At 50.6% G+C, this 17492-nt stretch overlaps 1 protein-coding gene across 1 annotated transcript; it reads left to right on the top strand.

Annotated features, from left to right (window-relative positions):
• The first annotated feature begins 6647 nt into the window (after positions 1-6647).
• On the top strand, positions 6648-13411 carry CD93 (CD93 molecule). The gene is made up of 2 exons (XM_061126479.1): positions 6648-8974; positions 9216-13411. The coding sequence occupies exons 1-2, from the start codon at positions 7050-7052 to the stop codon at positions 9238-9240; spliced, it is 1950 nt and encodes a 649-aa protein (XP_060982462.1). The 5' UTR covers positions 6648-7049; the 3' UTR covers positions 9241-13411.
• Positions 13412-17492: the final 4081 nt, after the last annotated feature.

Genomic DNA, 17492 nt, shown 5'->3' with positions numbered 1-17492 from the left:
CTGCCTCGACCCACGTGGATGGCTTGTGTCACATGTTTGCCCTAGTCCAGGTGCTGGCCAGGTGGTGGACTTGCAATCATTGGCTCAGACCTGGATTGATGAGTTTCTGATATCTCTTGAAGCTTATTGCCAACAACTACACAGGTGAGCTTGTCTTAGGAAGAAGGAGAGAGAGCATCTCCCCCACAGCCCACTTCATACAGAGAGAAATGCACACAGAATCTCGATAGACCCCAGGTAACTTTCAGCTGAACTACTATCCTAGCTTTAGATGAAGGCGGGTGGGCCACTGGGTGGATGACCAGTGACACTGAGATCCCCAGGGATATAGGAGCCAGTCGGACAGCCCCCGTCGGCACTGGCAGGGCCACTGATTTCCATGTCAGGGCGGAGTCAGCATCACCAGAGGCTATTTTTCAAAAGAAGCCAGAAATCCAAATCTTTACATAAAATCTTACACTTCCTAAATATTGATAATGAATTCACATTTTTACTGACATGGGGGCTAATAAAAATTGTCTAAGAGCTGGACTTCTAGAGATGGGAATACCACCTGACCTGCCTCCTGAGAAATCTATACACAGGTCAAGAAGCAACAGTTAGAACCTGACACGGACCAACAGACTGGTTCCAAATTGGGAAAGGAGTATGTCAAGGCTGTATATTGTCATCCTGCTTATTTAACTTCTAGGCAGAATATACTCATTGCCGAAATGCTGGGCTGGATGAAGCACAGCTGGAATCAAGATTTCCGGGAGAAATACCAATGACCTCAGACACGATATGCATATGACAACACCCTTATGGCAGAACGTGAAGAGGAAATGAAGAGCCTCTTGATGAAAGTGAAAGAGGACAGTGAAAAAGTTGGCTTAAAACTCAGCATTCAGAAAACTAATATCATGGCATCCGATCCCATCACTTCATGGCAAATAGATGGGAAAACAATGGAAAGAGTGAGAGACTTTATTTTCTTGGGTTCCAAAATCACTGCAGATGGTGACTGCAGCCATGAAATTAAAAGGCACTTGCTCCTTGGAAGAAAAGCTATGACCAACCTAGACAGCATATTAAAAAGCAGAGGCGTTACTTTGCCAATAAAGGTCCATCTAGTCAAAGCAATGGTGTTTCCAGTGGTCATGTATGAATGTGAGAGTTGGACTGTAAAGAAAGCTGAGTGCCAAAAAACTGACGCTTTTGAAATGTGGTGTTGAAGAAGACTCTTGAGAGTCCCTTGGACGGCAAAGAGATCCAACCAGTCCATCCTAAAGAAAATCAGTCCTGAATATTCATTGGAAGGACTGATGTGAAGCTGAAACTCCAATACTTTGGCTACCTGATTCGAAGAGAGCTGACTCTTTGAAAAGACCCTGATGCTGGAAAAGATTGAGGGTAGGAGGAGGCGGGGACGACAGAGGATGAGATGGTTGAATGGCATCACCGACTTGATGGGCATGAGTTTGAGCAAGCTCTGGGAGTTGGTGATGGACAGGGAAGCCTGGCGTGCTACAATCCATGGGGTCACAAAAAGTCGGACAGGACTGAGTGACTGAACTAAACTGAACTGAAGAGCTGGACCCAACTTGGAGCCCATAGTGCTCCTTCTTTGGATAAACAGGTCAACAGCTGGCAGTTGGATGAGGCTTTGCTGTGGCCTCTTTGCACCGATTGGCAGTGGGACCCCTACTTTGGGAGACATCAAACATTGCAGGAGAGGCCTGAGGGCACCGTTACTGTCCTCAGGTCTAGGGACCAGACTACTTTCCAGCCATGATCTTACAAAGAGCACTAGAGAAGCGAGATAAGAGAAACCAGGACACTCAGAGGAAATTACCAGGGATGTTTCCTGCAATGAATGTCCCAGGCTGTGCTGGAGACAGGTAGGGCGTGGATGCTGTGATTCATCATTTCAGATGGAAATGAGATGTAATTCAGAACTCTTATGGGAAATGAAAGGTGATGATAAAACAGACACCAGTCAGATAAAATTAGACAAATGGGCCCAAACTTGGGCATGTGAATCTAGGCTCAAGGTAGCCATAATAGCTGAATACCAGAAATTGAGAGGGCTCTCTGCACACGCTGGGTCATCTGTACCTTGACTGGAGTCAGTTGGCCTAGATTCAAGTTCTGACTGTACTCCTTACTAGCTAGGCAAATTCCTAACCACTCAAAGCTTTCCCAGCTGGAAAATGAGCATGATGGTCACATCAGTACTCACCTCACTGGGTTGTTAGGAGAAAATTTTTATTAACTTTTAGTATTTTTTCTCTGTTCTTTTTCTGTAACACATATGTGTATATGTGTTATATACTGTTGTTGTTTGGTCACTAAATTGTGTCCGACTCTTTGCGACTCTATGAATGGTAGCACACCAGGCTTCCCTGTCCTGTGTCCCTGAGTTTGCTCAAACTCATGCTCATCAAGTTGGTGATGCCATCCAACTATCTCATCCTCTGTCATCCCCTTCTCCTCCTACCTTCAATCTTTCCCAGCATTAGGGTCTTTTCCAATGAGGCAGCTCTTTGCATCAGATGGTCAAAGTATTCGAGTTTCAGCTTCAGCATCAGTCCTTCTAATGAATATTCAGGACTGATTTCCTTTAGGATGGACTGGTTGGATCTTCTTGCAGTCCAAGGGACTCTCAAGAGTCTTCTCCAACACCACATTTCAAAAGCATCAATTCTTCAGTGCTCAGCTTTTGTTATAGTCCAACTCTCACATCCAAACATGACTACTGGAAAAACCATAGCTTTGACTAGATGGGCCTTTGTAGGCAAAGTGACATTTCTGCTTTTTAATACACTGTCTAGGTTTGTCATAGATAGTCTTTCAAGGAGCAAGTGTCTTTTAATTTTGTGGCTGTAGTCACTGTCCACATTGATTTTGGAGCCCAAGAAAATGAAATCTGACACTCTTTCCAATTTTTCCCCATCTATTTGCCATGAAGTGATAGGACTGGCTGCCACGATCTTCGTTTTTTGAATATTGAGTTTTAAGCCAGCTTTTTCACTCTCCTCTTTCACCTTCAAGAGGCTGTTTATTTCCTCTTCGCTTTCTGCCATTAGAGTGGTATCATCTGCATATCTGAGATTTCTCCTGGCAATCTTGATTCCAGCTTGTGAGTCATCCAGCCCAGGATTTCCTGTGATGGATTCTGCAAATAAATTAAATAAACAGGGTGACAATACTTGACATACTCCTTTCCCAGTTTTGAGTCAGTCCATTGTTCCATGTCTGGTTCTAACTGTTGCTTCTTGTTCTGCATTCAGGTTTCCTCTTTTTTGGATTTCCTTCCCATTTAGGTAACCACAGAGCATTGGGTAGAGTTCCCTGTGCTCCGTAGTAGGTTCTCATTAGTTACCTGTTTTATGCACAGTATCTGTATTGTGTATGTGTCAATACCATCCTCCCAACTCATCCCATCACCCCCTTTCCCTCTTGGTGCCCATCCATTTGTTCGCTATGTCTGTGTCTCTATTTCTGCTTTGCAAATATGTTCATCTGTACCAATTTTCTAGAGTCTACTTATATGTATTAATATACAAATTTCTTTTTCTTTGTCTGACTTCACTGTTTTCTAATGATTGTTGTATGCTTGCTTTTTTTCATGGAGAATTGAATCTTGAATGTGAGACATATAGCCATTATTATTTCCATAAAACTGTATTGTCTAAATAGGGCAAAACTCTATGCCCATTTATTGGAACCACTGAGAGTGTTGTAAATGCTAAAGGGATTCTGAAAATTGCCAAGCCAGCTATGTGAGCAGGATTTACAGGCTTGTGTCTCACGCTGAGCTGTCCTGGAGACAGAATCTGCCCAAAGCTCCGTACCCTTTCCTTAGTTTATCTCTTTCCAAATGTTGACGAGCTGCTTTGCTTGCTAAAGCCAGATCTGGGAAGTGAGTACTAGTTAGCCTTAAAAACAATGCTCGGCCCAGTCAAGTTTTCTGTAAATACTGTGCATGATAAGTTACACAAGGACACTATTTATGAAATGTGGGAAAATTGATAAGGCTGTACAAGCATGCTTACCAGCCAAGGGGCGGGGGCGGGGGTAGGGGCGGGGGAGAGTCTTTGAAAAGAAAAAAAAAAAAAACTCCCTGTCCGCAGCCAGTGAAACAAGTTTCCTCCTGCTGTTTTGCTCAGTGTGGGGCGGCGGGGTGTGGGGTCAGCCTTCGGCCAGTGGCTCTGTCTCTTGGTTGCCCTAATGGACTCCTCACTGGGGTAATGGCATCAGGACTCCCGTCTCCCCTCACTTACAGGCCAGAAAACCCAGCCCTCTGGAGATGCAGAGCTTAGGTCCTGCCCTAAAGCCAGCAAATAGCGAAACCAAGGCACCAATGCCAGAGGCAAGTTCAGGTGATCAACAATGCTCGTCAGCTTACTGGTGGGACAGTGACTCCTCCCCCCAAATCCCCTGCACAGATGGAGCCCTCACAGAGCTCCCTGAGGATGTGAGGAAATGCTATGGACGCTCATACATGGGCAGAGCGGTCCCACAGCTCGTCTAAAGCCGCACAGCTCATGAGCGGCAGAGTGGGATTTTAACCAGGGGTAGATGTGTTCTGTCCCTTTAAACAGCTGGAAACTCACAAACCACCCCTGGTGAGGTGTGTCCTCACGTGGTTTTGCACATGTGGGATAGTGTACCCAGGAGGCTCAGTGCAGTAGCTCACACTGGCACAAGAGTGTTGCTTTCATTCTTCATTTGTTCTTTAGTTTTGTTCATTTTTCATTTTTTAAAGATGTTTATAGTTGCTCTATTTCTATGAAAAGGGGAACGACATAGCTCCATCTGAGCCTGAAACCACGGTTGCCTACTGAGTGGTCTTCACACACCATTTGGGTCTCTCTGCACAGAGGGAGGGGGGCTGCCACATGAAGGTCTTAGCCCTTCAGTGCTTCCCTATGGATTTCAGATAAAAGTCATGTTGTCACTGTTTGAGTTCTCAGGGCTCCTCACCTTCCCAGGTCCTCCTTCCCACTCCTCAGGCTCTCATAGGACCGCCCTTCCTTCACTCCCTTAACAAGGTCATGGCCCTCCCACCCCAGGGCCTTAGCACATGCTATTCCTCCACATGAATGCCATTTCCCCTCTTATCTATTCCTCCTTTAAATTCCAGCTTCATTGCCATTCTTTCCCAGAGGAGCTTGTCCCAAGTGTCCATCCCAAGGACCTCTCCTGACACCCCGAGGTACCTGTCATAGCTAAAACTGCTCAACATGTTCAAATCTGTCCATTCTAAGGGATGTCAAAGGTCATGAAGGCAGGAGTTTTCTCCTAGAATATCAGTGCTGAGCCCAGCACACAATAAGGCCTTAATCAACATTGGTTGGGTGGATGGATGACTAGGTAGATGGATAAAAAGATGGATGGATGGATGGGGGGGGGGGGGGATGGTTGGATGAATGGATGGATAGATAGGTGGGTGGGTGGATGGATCTCCACCAACACTAAAGAGCACAGGGAGAACTCCATAGATTCTAAGAAAGCAACTCTGGACTCCTACAAACATCTGATTAAAACAAAAAGAACGTAAGGAGCACCCCCTGAGGGCTCTCTGACTGGAGTCTGAGATGAGTGCTTTATCCTTTGTGGAGGCTGAAAGTCCCTGAGTTCCCAGCCCCCATGACACCCTACTGGAAGCTCTGAGGAGAGCTGGTCTCCCATCTCAGTTACTCGGAGGTTTTCCACTCTCCACCGAGAGCTCCCTTTGGCGGCTGGGTCCTCACCATCCACCCAGAGTGCTGAGACTCATGGGTGCCAGTGGGTAGGGGGAGCAAAAGGGGGAGGGTCCAGCCCCCTCCCTTCTCTGGGGAGACGGATGTGTGGTCTGTAGGTCTCCTGAGGGTCCCAGGGGCCAGAGCTCTGGGGCTCCAGGTTACCTGCTGAATTTAGCGTCACCAGTGCCGGCCCCTTCCTTGACCTTGTCTCACTCCTCCCCTCTCAAAAGAACTGCGTGTCCCAAATCCTCGTCTGGGGTCTACTTCTTGGGGACCCCAACCGGTGACAGTCTCAGTGAGCAGAACTCTCTGTCATCGCAGGAAAAGAACTCTTTGATTCAAGGGCCTCTGTGAGTCGCTGTGTGGAAGGAGGTCAGCCGTGGCCTGGATGGATTCTGGGCTCAGACCTCCCAACCTTCCGGTAACCCCCAGCTGAGGAAAAACAGGCACGCATGCCTCGGCCTGTGAGGCCAAAGACATTTTCATTTCCTTTCTGATGCTTTCTGTGACGTTGCCACATCACAACACAGCATTTGCACTACGAAACCCTGAAAACTGCCAAATTTCACCCAATTGGGTTTAACGTTCTCGAGGAGGGAGCTTGGCATTGTGTTAGAAACTCAGACATTCCCACGGCCCAGTTCCTATTTTAAAATTGCCTATCTATTTAAAGTTCACGATGAGGGGACATAAGAGAAAAAAGACTCTCAAAGCCAAAGGGAACATGAGCGAGCAAAAGAAGAGTCGAGTTTGCTTCTAAAAAAGGCTGAAAATTATAACCATCATGTCTCAAGTCTGAGGATTTTTTTTTTTTTTCCCTCTTCTGGTTGTTTGCAAACCAAAGTGGAATTTCATTATGGGTTATGAAGTGAGTTTCTCAAGTTCTTGGCCCCCTCCAAATCTCTACTTACTCTGCGGTGTGCCCTCACATGGATGGGAAGGAGGAGGGACCCCCAAATAAAGGCGCTGGTGTATGCAAGCCACAAACAAACGTCTCCCCACCCCCATCGCCGCTGCATTTCCTTAGCCCGCACCCAGCGACGTTGCCTGGCTCCTTTTATGAACAACAAAACCGTGATGAAGGCAGCAGGAGTCAGAAGCTATTCAGCACAGGAAGCCCCTGTATCCGGTGAGGAATAAGAAGTGCAGCGGCAGGATGCGCCTTGGGTCAGGGGGCCGAGGAAAGCCTTCAGCCTTTGTGTCCTTCTCTGTGACGGAGCGTCCACGTCTGAGCCCTCGGCTCCCATCGGAGCTCAGCTGGGGCTGCCGCTGTCACCGCCGGGGCGTCAGCCTCCCACCCAGAGGGACGCAGAGGCCACAATGGCCCGTTCCGCTGGCCTGCTGCTACTGCTGCTGCTGCTGTCGATCCAGCCCCGGGCGGAGGGCACTGCTGACCAGGAGGCCGTGGTCTGCGCAGGGACTGCCTGCTACACGGCCCACAGGCACAAGCTGAGTGCGGAGGATGCCCAGCTCCATTGCAGCAAGAAAGGGGGCAATCTGGCCACAGTGAAGAGTGAGGAGGAGGCCTGGCACATCCAGGGCGCCCTGACCCAGCTCCTGCTGCTGGGGGCACCCCTGCAAGAATCCAAAATCAAATTCTGGATTGGGCTCCAGCGAGAGAAGGGCACTTGCTCGGACAGCAGCCTGCCCCTGAAAGGCTTCAGCTGGCTGGGCGATGGGGAGGAATCGCAGTACAGCAACTGGTACAAAGAGGTTAAGAACACCTGTATCAACAGGCGCTGCGTGTCCCTGATTCTGGACCTGTCTGTGCCAGGCCTGGCCAGCAGCCTCTCCAAGTGGGCCGATGGTCCTTGTGGGAACTCCGGGTTTCCTGGGAGCAACATCCAGGGCTTTGTGTGCAAGTTCAGCTTCAAAGGCATGTGCCGGCCGCTGACCCTGGGGGGCCCGGGTCAGGTGAACTACACGACCCCTTTCCAGGCCACCAGCTCCTCCCTGCAGGCTGTGCCCTTTGCCTCGGTGGCCAGCGTGGCCTGTGAGGATGGGGACGAGGGCAGTCAGCACTACTTCCTGTGCAAGGAGAAGGCCCCCAGCGTGTTTGACTGGGACAGCTCAGGGCCCCTCTGTGTGAGCCCCAAGTTCAGCTGTGACTTCAACAATGGAGGCTGCCAGCAGGACTGCTTCGAGGGCGGGGACGGCTCCTTCCGATGTGGCTGCCGGCCGGGGTTCCGGCTGCTGGACGACCTGGTTAGTTGTGCCTCTCGGAACCCTTGCAGCTCTAGCCCGTGCGGAGGGGAGGCCACGTGCGTCCCCGGGTCCCTCGGAACGGACTTCACGTGCCACTGTCCCCCAGGCTACCAGCTGGACTTGACTCAGCGGAACTGCGAGGACGTGGACGAGTGCCGGGACGCCCCCTGCATCCAGGACTGTGTCAACACCCCTGGGAGCTTCCGCTGTGAGTGCTGGGTGGGCTTTGAGCCTGGCGGCCCTGAAGAGGGGGACTGCGTGGATGTGGACGAGTGTGCCCCTGGCCACTCGCCCTGCTCCCAGAGCTGCACCAACACCGAGGGCGCCTTCTATTGCTCCTGTGAGGAGGGCTACGAGCTGGCTGGGGAGGATGGCACCCAGTGCCTGGACGTGGACGAGTGTGAGGTCCAGCAGGGTGGCCTCTGCGACAGCCTGTGCTTCAACACGGAGGGGTCCTTCCGCTGTGGCTGCCTGCCGGGCTGGGAGCTGGACCCCAATGGCGTCTCCTGCACTGGGGGGCCCACGTCGCTGGGACCACCAACCGGGTCTCCCCTTGGGGAAGACACGGGAGATGGAGAAGGGGGGCTCCAGTCTTCTGCCACTGTGTCCAGACCCAGCGGGGACAACCCTGAGGGTACCGCCATGGTGGTGCCCTCCAACAGGAGACCCTCCTTCCCAGCCAAGGTCCCCATCTCCCTGCCCCCACCGGAGATGTTGGCCCCCAGTGCGACGCCTGGGGTCTGGATGGAGCCCAGCACCCATCACCCCACAGCCACCACCAGCCACAGGGAGTCTGAAGGTGAGGATTTCACAGCCAAGCAGAGTGACCAGGGCACGGACGGGCAGCAGCTGCTCCTGTTTTACATTCTTGGCACCGTGGTGGCCATCCTGCTCCTGCTAGCTCTGGCCCTAGGGCTGCTGGTCTGTCGCAAACGTAGGGCCAAGAGGGAGGAGAAGAAGCAGCAGCCACAGAGCGCGGCGGACAGCTACGCCTGGGTCCCCGAGCGAGCTGAGAGCAGAGCCACGGAGAACCCCTACAGGTGAAGGAGCCTGGGTCGCCCGGGGGGGGAGTGTGGCGGGCACAGGTGCAGGGTGGGAGCGGTAGTGACCGTGGCATGCAGCAGGCAGGGGTGAGGAGCAGGCATAGGCCCCCCTGGGATCACCTCGAGGCCCACATGTGTCCTCTGGGGATGCCACCCTGCCCCATGTCCCCACCCCCAGGGCCCAGATGGCACAGCCCCGGGGCAGCAGCTTCCAATGTGTTGCCCTTTGTTCCCATAGTCCGACGCCAGGGACAGACTGCTGACACTGAGGAGGCCCCTGGACACTGGCAGCGATCACCATCCTCAGAGCCAGGAGCCCGTTGAAAGCAGGACCCCCATCCTCCTGGAAGACTGGACTGGAATCTTAGCAAGTAGTTGTCAACCTTCTCTTTAAATGCCTGGCAGCTTGAACCGTGCAGGTATCACACGTGTGTAGTATGGAAGCGGGAGAGGGTCAGGTGTCATTTCAGAAATTTCATGTGTGTTAACAATTCTCCCCTCTCCTGTTGAAATTCAAATGTGACTGAGTTCATGTCACCCCTGATTCTGGATCAGACTTGACATGTCAGGTGCTAACAGGCTCCCTTTGAACTGCTTCTCTGCCCGCATACATCTCTAATAAGAGGACGTGAACCAGGGCAAATTTGGACTGAAATGATTTGTGCCTTCTGGTGTGATGAAGCCTGAGTCTATCAGTTGTCTGGTTATGTAAAAAGCTCTGTTTCTGACGGAGGGAACGTGTTCAGGCTGGAGACGGGTTTTTTTTTCCCATTCTTGCATTTCCATCCACTTAGGTGGCAGAGGCAGGGCGTTTAGAAATCACATCTCTCTAGTTCTTCAGGTTCTAACTGTCTTCAGTTTATTTGCAAATGAAGTCTGAACAATGTGGGGAAAATTGTATCAAGCGAGTAAAAAGTGACTCTGGAAACTAGGATTAGAAGGCAGGATTTGTTTCAAAATTACATGAGTCAATTCATCTTAATAAATGTTCCCATGTTCCACCATGTGATTGACCGGTGAGATACTCGTGAGGTCAAAGGTTAAAGATCACTGGTCTCCGGGGCCAGGCAGCCCCACGCCCCTGATGCCATCCTGTAGTCTCTGGACTCTGCCTGGGCTTGGACGCCCTGATGGTTTCTGGACGATGTGAGGGGCTGAGTTTAAAAGGTGCCGTCCCAGCATGTAGCACAGTTCATGGTGGCAGAGGCCTCCTGAGAGCTGAGCCCGTCTTGTGGACACAGCACAACCAAGTCGGGACTTGTCCCCTGGGTGTTGGCCCAGTGCTGCGTACAGCACAGGTGTCCTCTGGCCCTTTTCCTTAAAAAAGAAAACAAGAGGGGATGGAGAGAGAATGAGAATATAACTAAGATCTTGTGCAACAGCAGACACTGCTCAGAGCCGTTTTAATTTATAGCCTTGCCTGAAAGTGCCCACTAGCCATGATTTCCCACAACTAAGACTGTTGTGGTCGGCGGTGCTCGGTCCCAGTTCAGCCTGGGTCCCTGGAAAGCAGCCCAGAATTCACTGCAGGTCGGAGCCCTTAGAAGCTGTCTGAGTAGCACAGGAGGGCTGGGCACCTGGAGAAGGTGGGACTGGGGGTGAACCCCTTGCCACACCCCTTCCTGATGCTCCCTTTCCCCTGCAGGACAGACCAAGGGAACCATTTCCGGGATCCAAACTCTGCCCCAGAGGTCAGCACGCCATGTGCCTGGCCTCCAGAGCCAAGTAGATGCTTTTTGCCAGTTTTGAAATGAAGGTGCTATAGCTCACATTAAAAAAAAAAAAGGAAAACTGGAAGGGGTTGCGGGAAGGAAGGAAGGAAGGATGGAGGTCTGAGGGGGCCTAGCACAGGGTTCAGAGTGTCTGCTTCTGACACCTAATATTCTGCACCTAATTTTCTGCAGTTTCCACTTGGAACACTGGGCTTTAATGCTCCAAGGGTGGAACGCTGTGCCCCTCAGCCCAGGGTCCCTGGGCGCCGTGCTGTGTGGGGCTGACTATGGGCCATTTGTGCCTGTGTGTGCCGTTGGCTGGTATCTGCACTTACAGAAATGTTTCGCTCTAGGCCTTTACAGACCTCACCCTGGTCACCGGGGCGAGGGGAAAATTTCCAACCCAGGCTGCCCCTGACCCCCATGGTCCCCCAGCCTTGAATTGGCTGAGGCCATTTGATTTCTTCCACGGCCCGGCCCCGTCTGGTTTCTGTGTTTGAATTCTTCTGAGGGCGAGTAGAGAATACGCAGCCCTGCTCGCTGTGCCCCCTCTTCCCCCCACCACTGAGCACCCCCATGGGGAGAAATGGGAGGATAGGTAACAGCTTCTCCAAACCTGCTCCGTCAGAGTCGGCCCCTCTGCTGACAACCCGCCTTCGCAGCCGCCACCCAGCTGGACGACCTCGGGTGGTGACAGATGAAAAGCGTCAGAAGGATGCTTCCTTCTCCCATTCAGCCTGCTTTGGTCCAGGGGTTTGAATCCTTGTTTTGGGAGCTTGAGGCCAATGGACAAAGTATCTATTTATCCAGAAGCCAGGTGGCTCGATCATGACAGCCAGGTAAATGGATGGATGGAGCGTGGGGAGAGGTGGGTTCTACCACACTAGGACTCCTCCAGCAGCCGGGCTGGACCGGGCCGACCAGGCGCTGTTCTGTCCCTGACTCCCTGACCTGCCGAGCGGCAGAGCAAGCTGGGTGCCTGGGACCAAGGAGAGGCTCCGCTTAGCAACACGTTCAAAGACAACTTGGGCTTCTGTCCGTGGCTCAATGATTCTATGTTTGGGACAAACTCACCACATGAGTGACGCAGATAACTTAAAGGGAGGATGTCTCCTCAAACAGGCCTGCTCCTGAATTTCAGGGACAGTCTCTGCAATCACTGCTCTTCTCTCTTGCTGGCCATTTGGAGGGGCTGAAGCAGGAGGACAGTCCCCTGGGGGAGCGGAGTGTAGAGAGCCAAGGGTGGGCCATTCTCCAAATTCGCCTTGGGCGTGGAGGACCTGGGGGGGTGTCCTTTGTATGATAAACCCACGATTGCTCTGCTGGGTGGCCTGGAGGCAGAAGTAACCTTGCTGGTGTCACTTTGGTGCCTGTCCCCTGTCCCCAGAGGCACTAACGGTGAACCCACCAGCTCTGGCCTGAAGCCAGGAGGGACTCAGCCTGTGTTGACCACCAGGCCCGGCAAAGCCATCTCAGGCCTGAGTGCCCGTTGCCGATAGACTAGCAGCCTCTCCAAAAGGTTAGTCCTCACATCTTTCCCCATGATCAGGTGAAAAGTGAAATAAAAAACTAAACACGTATGTGAATGTGCTTCCGTGCAGCCTTCAAGAGGAGCAGAGTTGGGAGTGAAGCTCTCTCTTCCACACACGTGTGTGTAGCTGTGTCTTTTATGTTCTGGTTGTGAGCTTTGTTTGAGCATATTGTGCAGGGTCTGGATTTTACCTCTGAACAGCCTCTGGAAGATGTGGATTTGATCATTAGCGACTTTTATTCCTACTATCTTTCCCATATAGATTTCTATAAAAACTAAGAGAACGGAGATGAGATTTGACTCTGAAAAAGGTACCAAATTCAAAATAATGCAGTTTTTTAAAAAACAAATAGAGGAAAGCCTTTTCCTATTGTTTTTCTTCTTAGCTTCTCCATTGTCTAAATCAGGAAAACAGGAAAGCACTGCTTTCCAGCAGCTGCAAAATGGTGTAATGTCCCCTACATATTTCCACCGTTGAAAACAATAGGGTTAGCATGGAAATCAGAGACAGAAAATCCCTGAAAACATCTGTCCCTCTCTGGCTGCAAAACCCAAGGCTTAAATCTGTGTGGTTTGTGGAGCCTGTCAACCAAAAAAAAGAGGATGATCAAACTCTCCACGTGTTCAATAATCAAGTACCTTAGTTTGTTCTGCATTCTGGGAGTAAAACTCACTGAAATGCTTTTTTTTTTTTTTTTTTTTTACCAAAATGAAGTGTGTTTTGGTCTGTTCATGGAGATAACACTCACCAGTTTTAGGAAGAAACTCTGGAATTCCTTTCTCTCATTGTTCCTCTTATCTGCAAGGGGGTAAGTGTTTCCTTTCAGCAGAATTTGCCCACCGTTCCCCTGGCCTGAAGCTGTTTTTGCATATTTGGCTTAAGCTAGAATTAGATCAGAGGTGAGGTCTTGCATGACGATATTCGATGTGATTGTAAACATCAACAGTCCCTCCCTGAGTGCTAGAAGAGAACATGTAGGTCTCTTTGAATGTGTATATTTGAAGTTTGTTCCACTGATGCTGGAATCACAGGCTTTCCTCCCAGGCTGGGGGAGGGCGGGCTGGACACTGAGCTGCCCTCAGGCCTCTGAAAAGCTGAGTGGCACCTCTGGGCAGCCTTGGAAGCGGGTCGTCATCCTTTGTGCTTTGTTACCCACTTATCCTAATAAACTCCGGAATACATTGCTATCAGTCTGTTTTAATATTTTAATATTCCTCACAACAGCTCAAAATGCACAGCAGGAACTACATTCAAAGGTTCCCGTATCTGTGGTCAAAGAAACCTTGACAACCTGCGTCTTTATTCACTGGAGGTGACGCTGGCCTTAGGGCACCGAGGTGGGGGGAGGACATTGTAGGGAGGCCCGCAGGCCCAGATCCGCACTTCTAGACTCTGCCTTCTGACCCTGAGCCCTGCTGCACGCCTCCATCTCCACTGTCCTATCCCCTGCATCGTTTTAGTTGTGTGAGTGACGTACAGTGCAGGATTAAACGTGTCTAATGGGTGCGATTTGCAAACACCATTCTGTAATGGTCACAGGAGCATTTACGACCACTTGGGCATCAAACATTTTCCAGTATACTTAACTAATTGGACAGACCAACCGCTCGCTCATTGTTCTGCCACATAAACCTCACCGTGACTGGAGGCTGGAGCAGCAGATGATGGTTGATTCCCAGTCGACTTGCTTTCCAGACTTTGGACTTTGTAAAAACAGGGCTTATGGAGGATCAAGGGCTCTCCGGTGATGCTAATGGCCTGGACGCTCGTGATAAACAGTCATTGCCAGGGCTCAATAAAACTGATTCTTGAGCTGTCTAGTCACTAACAAAACCCATTTGGAAATAATATCTTAATATGAAGAACTGTGGCTGCCTCCTCCCCAACATACACACACACAGAAAAGCACCTTTCACACAAAGAGAGAGACACAAAGAGACACACAAATACACACAATCCTAACATCCTCTGTTTCATATTGAAAAACCTTGAGGCCAGGGTTTTCTGATTTATAGGCAAAGCCCATGAACAAAAATGCCACACTTTAGCAGCAATTCCTTTTAGTGACTTAGAGTGATGTAAATGCTAACAAATCTTTCAAATATGATTCATTCACACACACAAAAATGTACACAGCATTAAACCTATTGTGCAAAACAAGTACATCTGTGACAGAAAACCCATAGATTAACATGGAAGAGCCACATACACATCATGTAACTTCCTCGGCTTTAACATGGACTGAAAGAGTCCATCCTGATTGAGCTGACTCCTCAATCTATTCAGTATGAGGAGGAAGAGACAATAAACCCCAAACCAAAAAGCCTCAGCTCAGTCTCTCCTTGAAGTATGTTGTGACTTTACAGCTGCTTAAAAAGAGAAAAGTGTCTCATCTCTTTTACACCATGGATCATTGTTTTCAGAAGAAATAAAGGCCAGGAGTGGTGAAAAGTGAAGAAAGAGGGGAGGAGTGAAAAGTCAAGTTGGAGGATAAGCCCCGAGTTCAACAGTCTCTCCTGTGAACTTGACCTGAGACTCTTCTCTTCACAGCAGGGAGCACACTCTGCCTGGGTCTCCAGGAGCCAGGAGCCAGAGCTCCCCAAGAGCTGCTGCCCCGGGTCCTATTTGCTGGGCTTTTTATTTGAGTTTTGTCACCATTGATGCTGATCCTCCCTTGTGGTTAAAAATCCATAGACTTCAGCTGCGTGGAGGGAATGATGGGAGGGATGGAGCATAAACAGAGAGGGAAGAGGGAAGGAGAGAGAGGGAGGGAAAGGGGTGGGGGCTGCCTGGATGAAGGTCAAAGTGAAGGTCACTGGGCCCCAGTAGCACATCTCGGCTTCTGGTTGGAGACCACGCAGGGCTGTTTTCTCTCCACACCATCTCTAACCTCCTGGGCCACACGGCAGAACAGCCAGGCTCTTTTCTGCTGACCCCCATGGAGGACCAACACCCTCCTCATCAGGCTCTTGTCACCTTTCCCTGCAAAGCACTGTTACCTTGTCCCCTCTGCCTTTCACGCTTGTCCTGGTATCCTTAAGCTGGGTCCATGACATCTCCTCTCTTGAGCTCCGTGTTCAAATATCCAGTGAAAATAATGAGACTTAGGAGGTGGAAGGAAATAATTGTACCTTTTACTTTCTTTCTCCAGAGTCTTCCTTTCCCAAAGAGATTAAGTCCCAAACCTAAATGTTTCACTTCCTTGTCAAACCCGTCATCTCTGAACTAGAGCATGGTGCCCTGTGTGTCCCAGTACTCACCCTCATGGTCACAGTTAAGGTTTTGGTGTGTGCCCGGGGGGTGGGGGGTGGGGGTGCAGTCCTGTACGCCCATCGCACCAGCTTGTCCATCCTCTTTCTCATCATCTCTCATGGGGATCAGCTTTGTCACTCCTTGTATTTCTATCAGTTCTGTCTTCTCCTTAATGGTTAGTCACTCAGTTGTGTCTGACTCTTACAGCCCCATGGACTATAGCCCACCAGGCTCCTCTGTCCATGGGATTTCCCAGGCAAGAATACTGGAGTGGGTAGCCTATCCTTCTCCAGGGGATCTTCCCCACCCAGGGATTGAACCCAGGTCTCCTGCATTGCAGGCAGATTCTTTACCAGCTGAGCCACCAGCGAAGCTGCACAATTGGGTGATTGATGTGCATTTGGCATTATCCCTTTCTTTACCAGTATGAAATACAACCTTCTGGACATCTTCACCTCCAATTACATTCTGTCTAAATCTCCAAACTGATACACTTCACTAATTTGTGGCATTTTATGAATACAAACGATTTCTATTAAATTTTCTTTGTTTTCAGCCTTCTTTGTGTTCATCTCACTCTGTGTTCCCCTCACTCTGTGTTCCCCTCCTGCCCTGCTCTGGGCCTGCTCTCTCCATCTCAGGAGCCTGGAGCCACCACAAGGCCTCTGCCCAGAGTGGGCAAGTCTGGGTTGGAGCCTGTGAGACTCTGCATTTCTAGCAGGTTTCTGGGGGAGACTGCTGCTGCTGGTCTGGGGGTCCCCCTGGATGAGCTCTGCTTTATCTGTTTGGGGGTGGTTCTCTTGTCTCATTATTGGGAGTAGGCCCTCCTGGCCACTTTCTTGACTCTCTTATTCTAAAAGTGATTTTGGATGGGCCTCCTTCCCGAGTCTCCTGACTTTCCCCTGCTCCTCTCCTTTCTTGTCTCTCGAGGTGGCTATGAAACCGCACTTTCTTTCCAGCCCCCCCAGAGACTCCTGTTCTGCCCAAAGCACTAGTCACCTTATAACATGGTGTATCATTTCTTCCTGTGGTTAAGATTTATTGATTTATTGCCTGTACTTACATATACGTAAGCACCTCTAGGGCAATTGTTGTTCTTGTTGTCTGGTCCCTGGTCCCTGATGCTCCCTGGACCTGGCACACAGGGGCACTCAATAACTATGTGTCTGATGCTTGGCTGCCCTGGGGTCTTGGAGCAGAATGGCAGGCAGGGGAGACAATGGGGGTCCTATTGGAATCTCTGATGTTGTCTGTGGCCTTCGTCTTTTACTGGCTCCTCACCCCAGGCAGGCCGCTCCCCCCACATAGGGCACTGCCCACACTCAGGATGTCCCTATTGCTCTTGGACCAATGCTGTCTTGTCCATCTGGTCTCCAGGCTCCTTTTGCTCCAGAAGCAGACCTGGAGACAAGGATTCCAGTGAAGTAGTTTAATGGGAGGGATGGACATTAGCGGTAGGGTCATGTGGAGGTGATGCAACTGTGGAAACACTAGGAAATGTCATTCCACCCGAAGGCCGAGGGAGCAGGGGTATTGATACACTGACTTCCATCCATCGTGGATGGGGCTGCTGCAGGGGGATGGGTAATTCCTGGTACTTCCAGAGGGATTCCACTCTGGGATGGGGGAAGCCTTCAGGTACAGAGATGCAGGCACGGGAGGATGGAAGTTGACCCGAGCACAGGCACAGTCTCTGGTGAACGGTCTGGGTGAATCCCCGCCAGTCCTCATCATCCCCCACATCTAGCAGAAACAGCCCTTCCTTCCTCCACAAGTCATGGCTGATTTCCTCAGGAGGCAGCTGGGACCTTGAGGAGAAAGCTCTCTTTCCAGACTTCTTTAATGGCCCCCATCCCTTTGTTCTTGGTGTGATAGCTCAGTGGCTCTGCGTCTGTCTTCCTGTGAGGCTGGGAAGCACTCAAGGGAAAGGTGAGCCTCACACACAGTTTTACACATAAGTGGGTCTCAAATGTGGCCAACAGAAGGCCACCTGAATAGCTCAGTTCTTGGGACACATTA

Source organism: Dama dama, chromosome 23 (genome assembly GCF_033118175.1).
Source record: "Dama dama isolate Ldn47 chromosome 23, ASM3311817v1, whole genome shotgun sequence".
NCBI classification, from domain to species: Eukaryota; Metazoa; Chordata; class Mammalia; order Artiodactyla; family Cervidae; genus Dama; species Dama dama.
Note: the sequence above shows the minus strand (reverse complement) of the source record. Positions and strands in the feature narration are given on the sequence as shown.

Excerpts from the sequence above, each read along its gene's own strand:
- CD93 (XM_061126479.1), top strand. The coding sequence starts at position 7,050 with ATGGCCCGTTCCGCTGGCCTGCTGCTACTGCTGCTGCTGCTGTCGATC. Across the intron at positions 8,975-9,215 it reads GCCACGGAGAACCCCTACAG|TCCGACGCCAGGGACAGACT; the intron begins GTGAAGGAGCCT and ends TTGTTCCCATAG.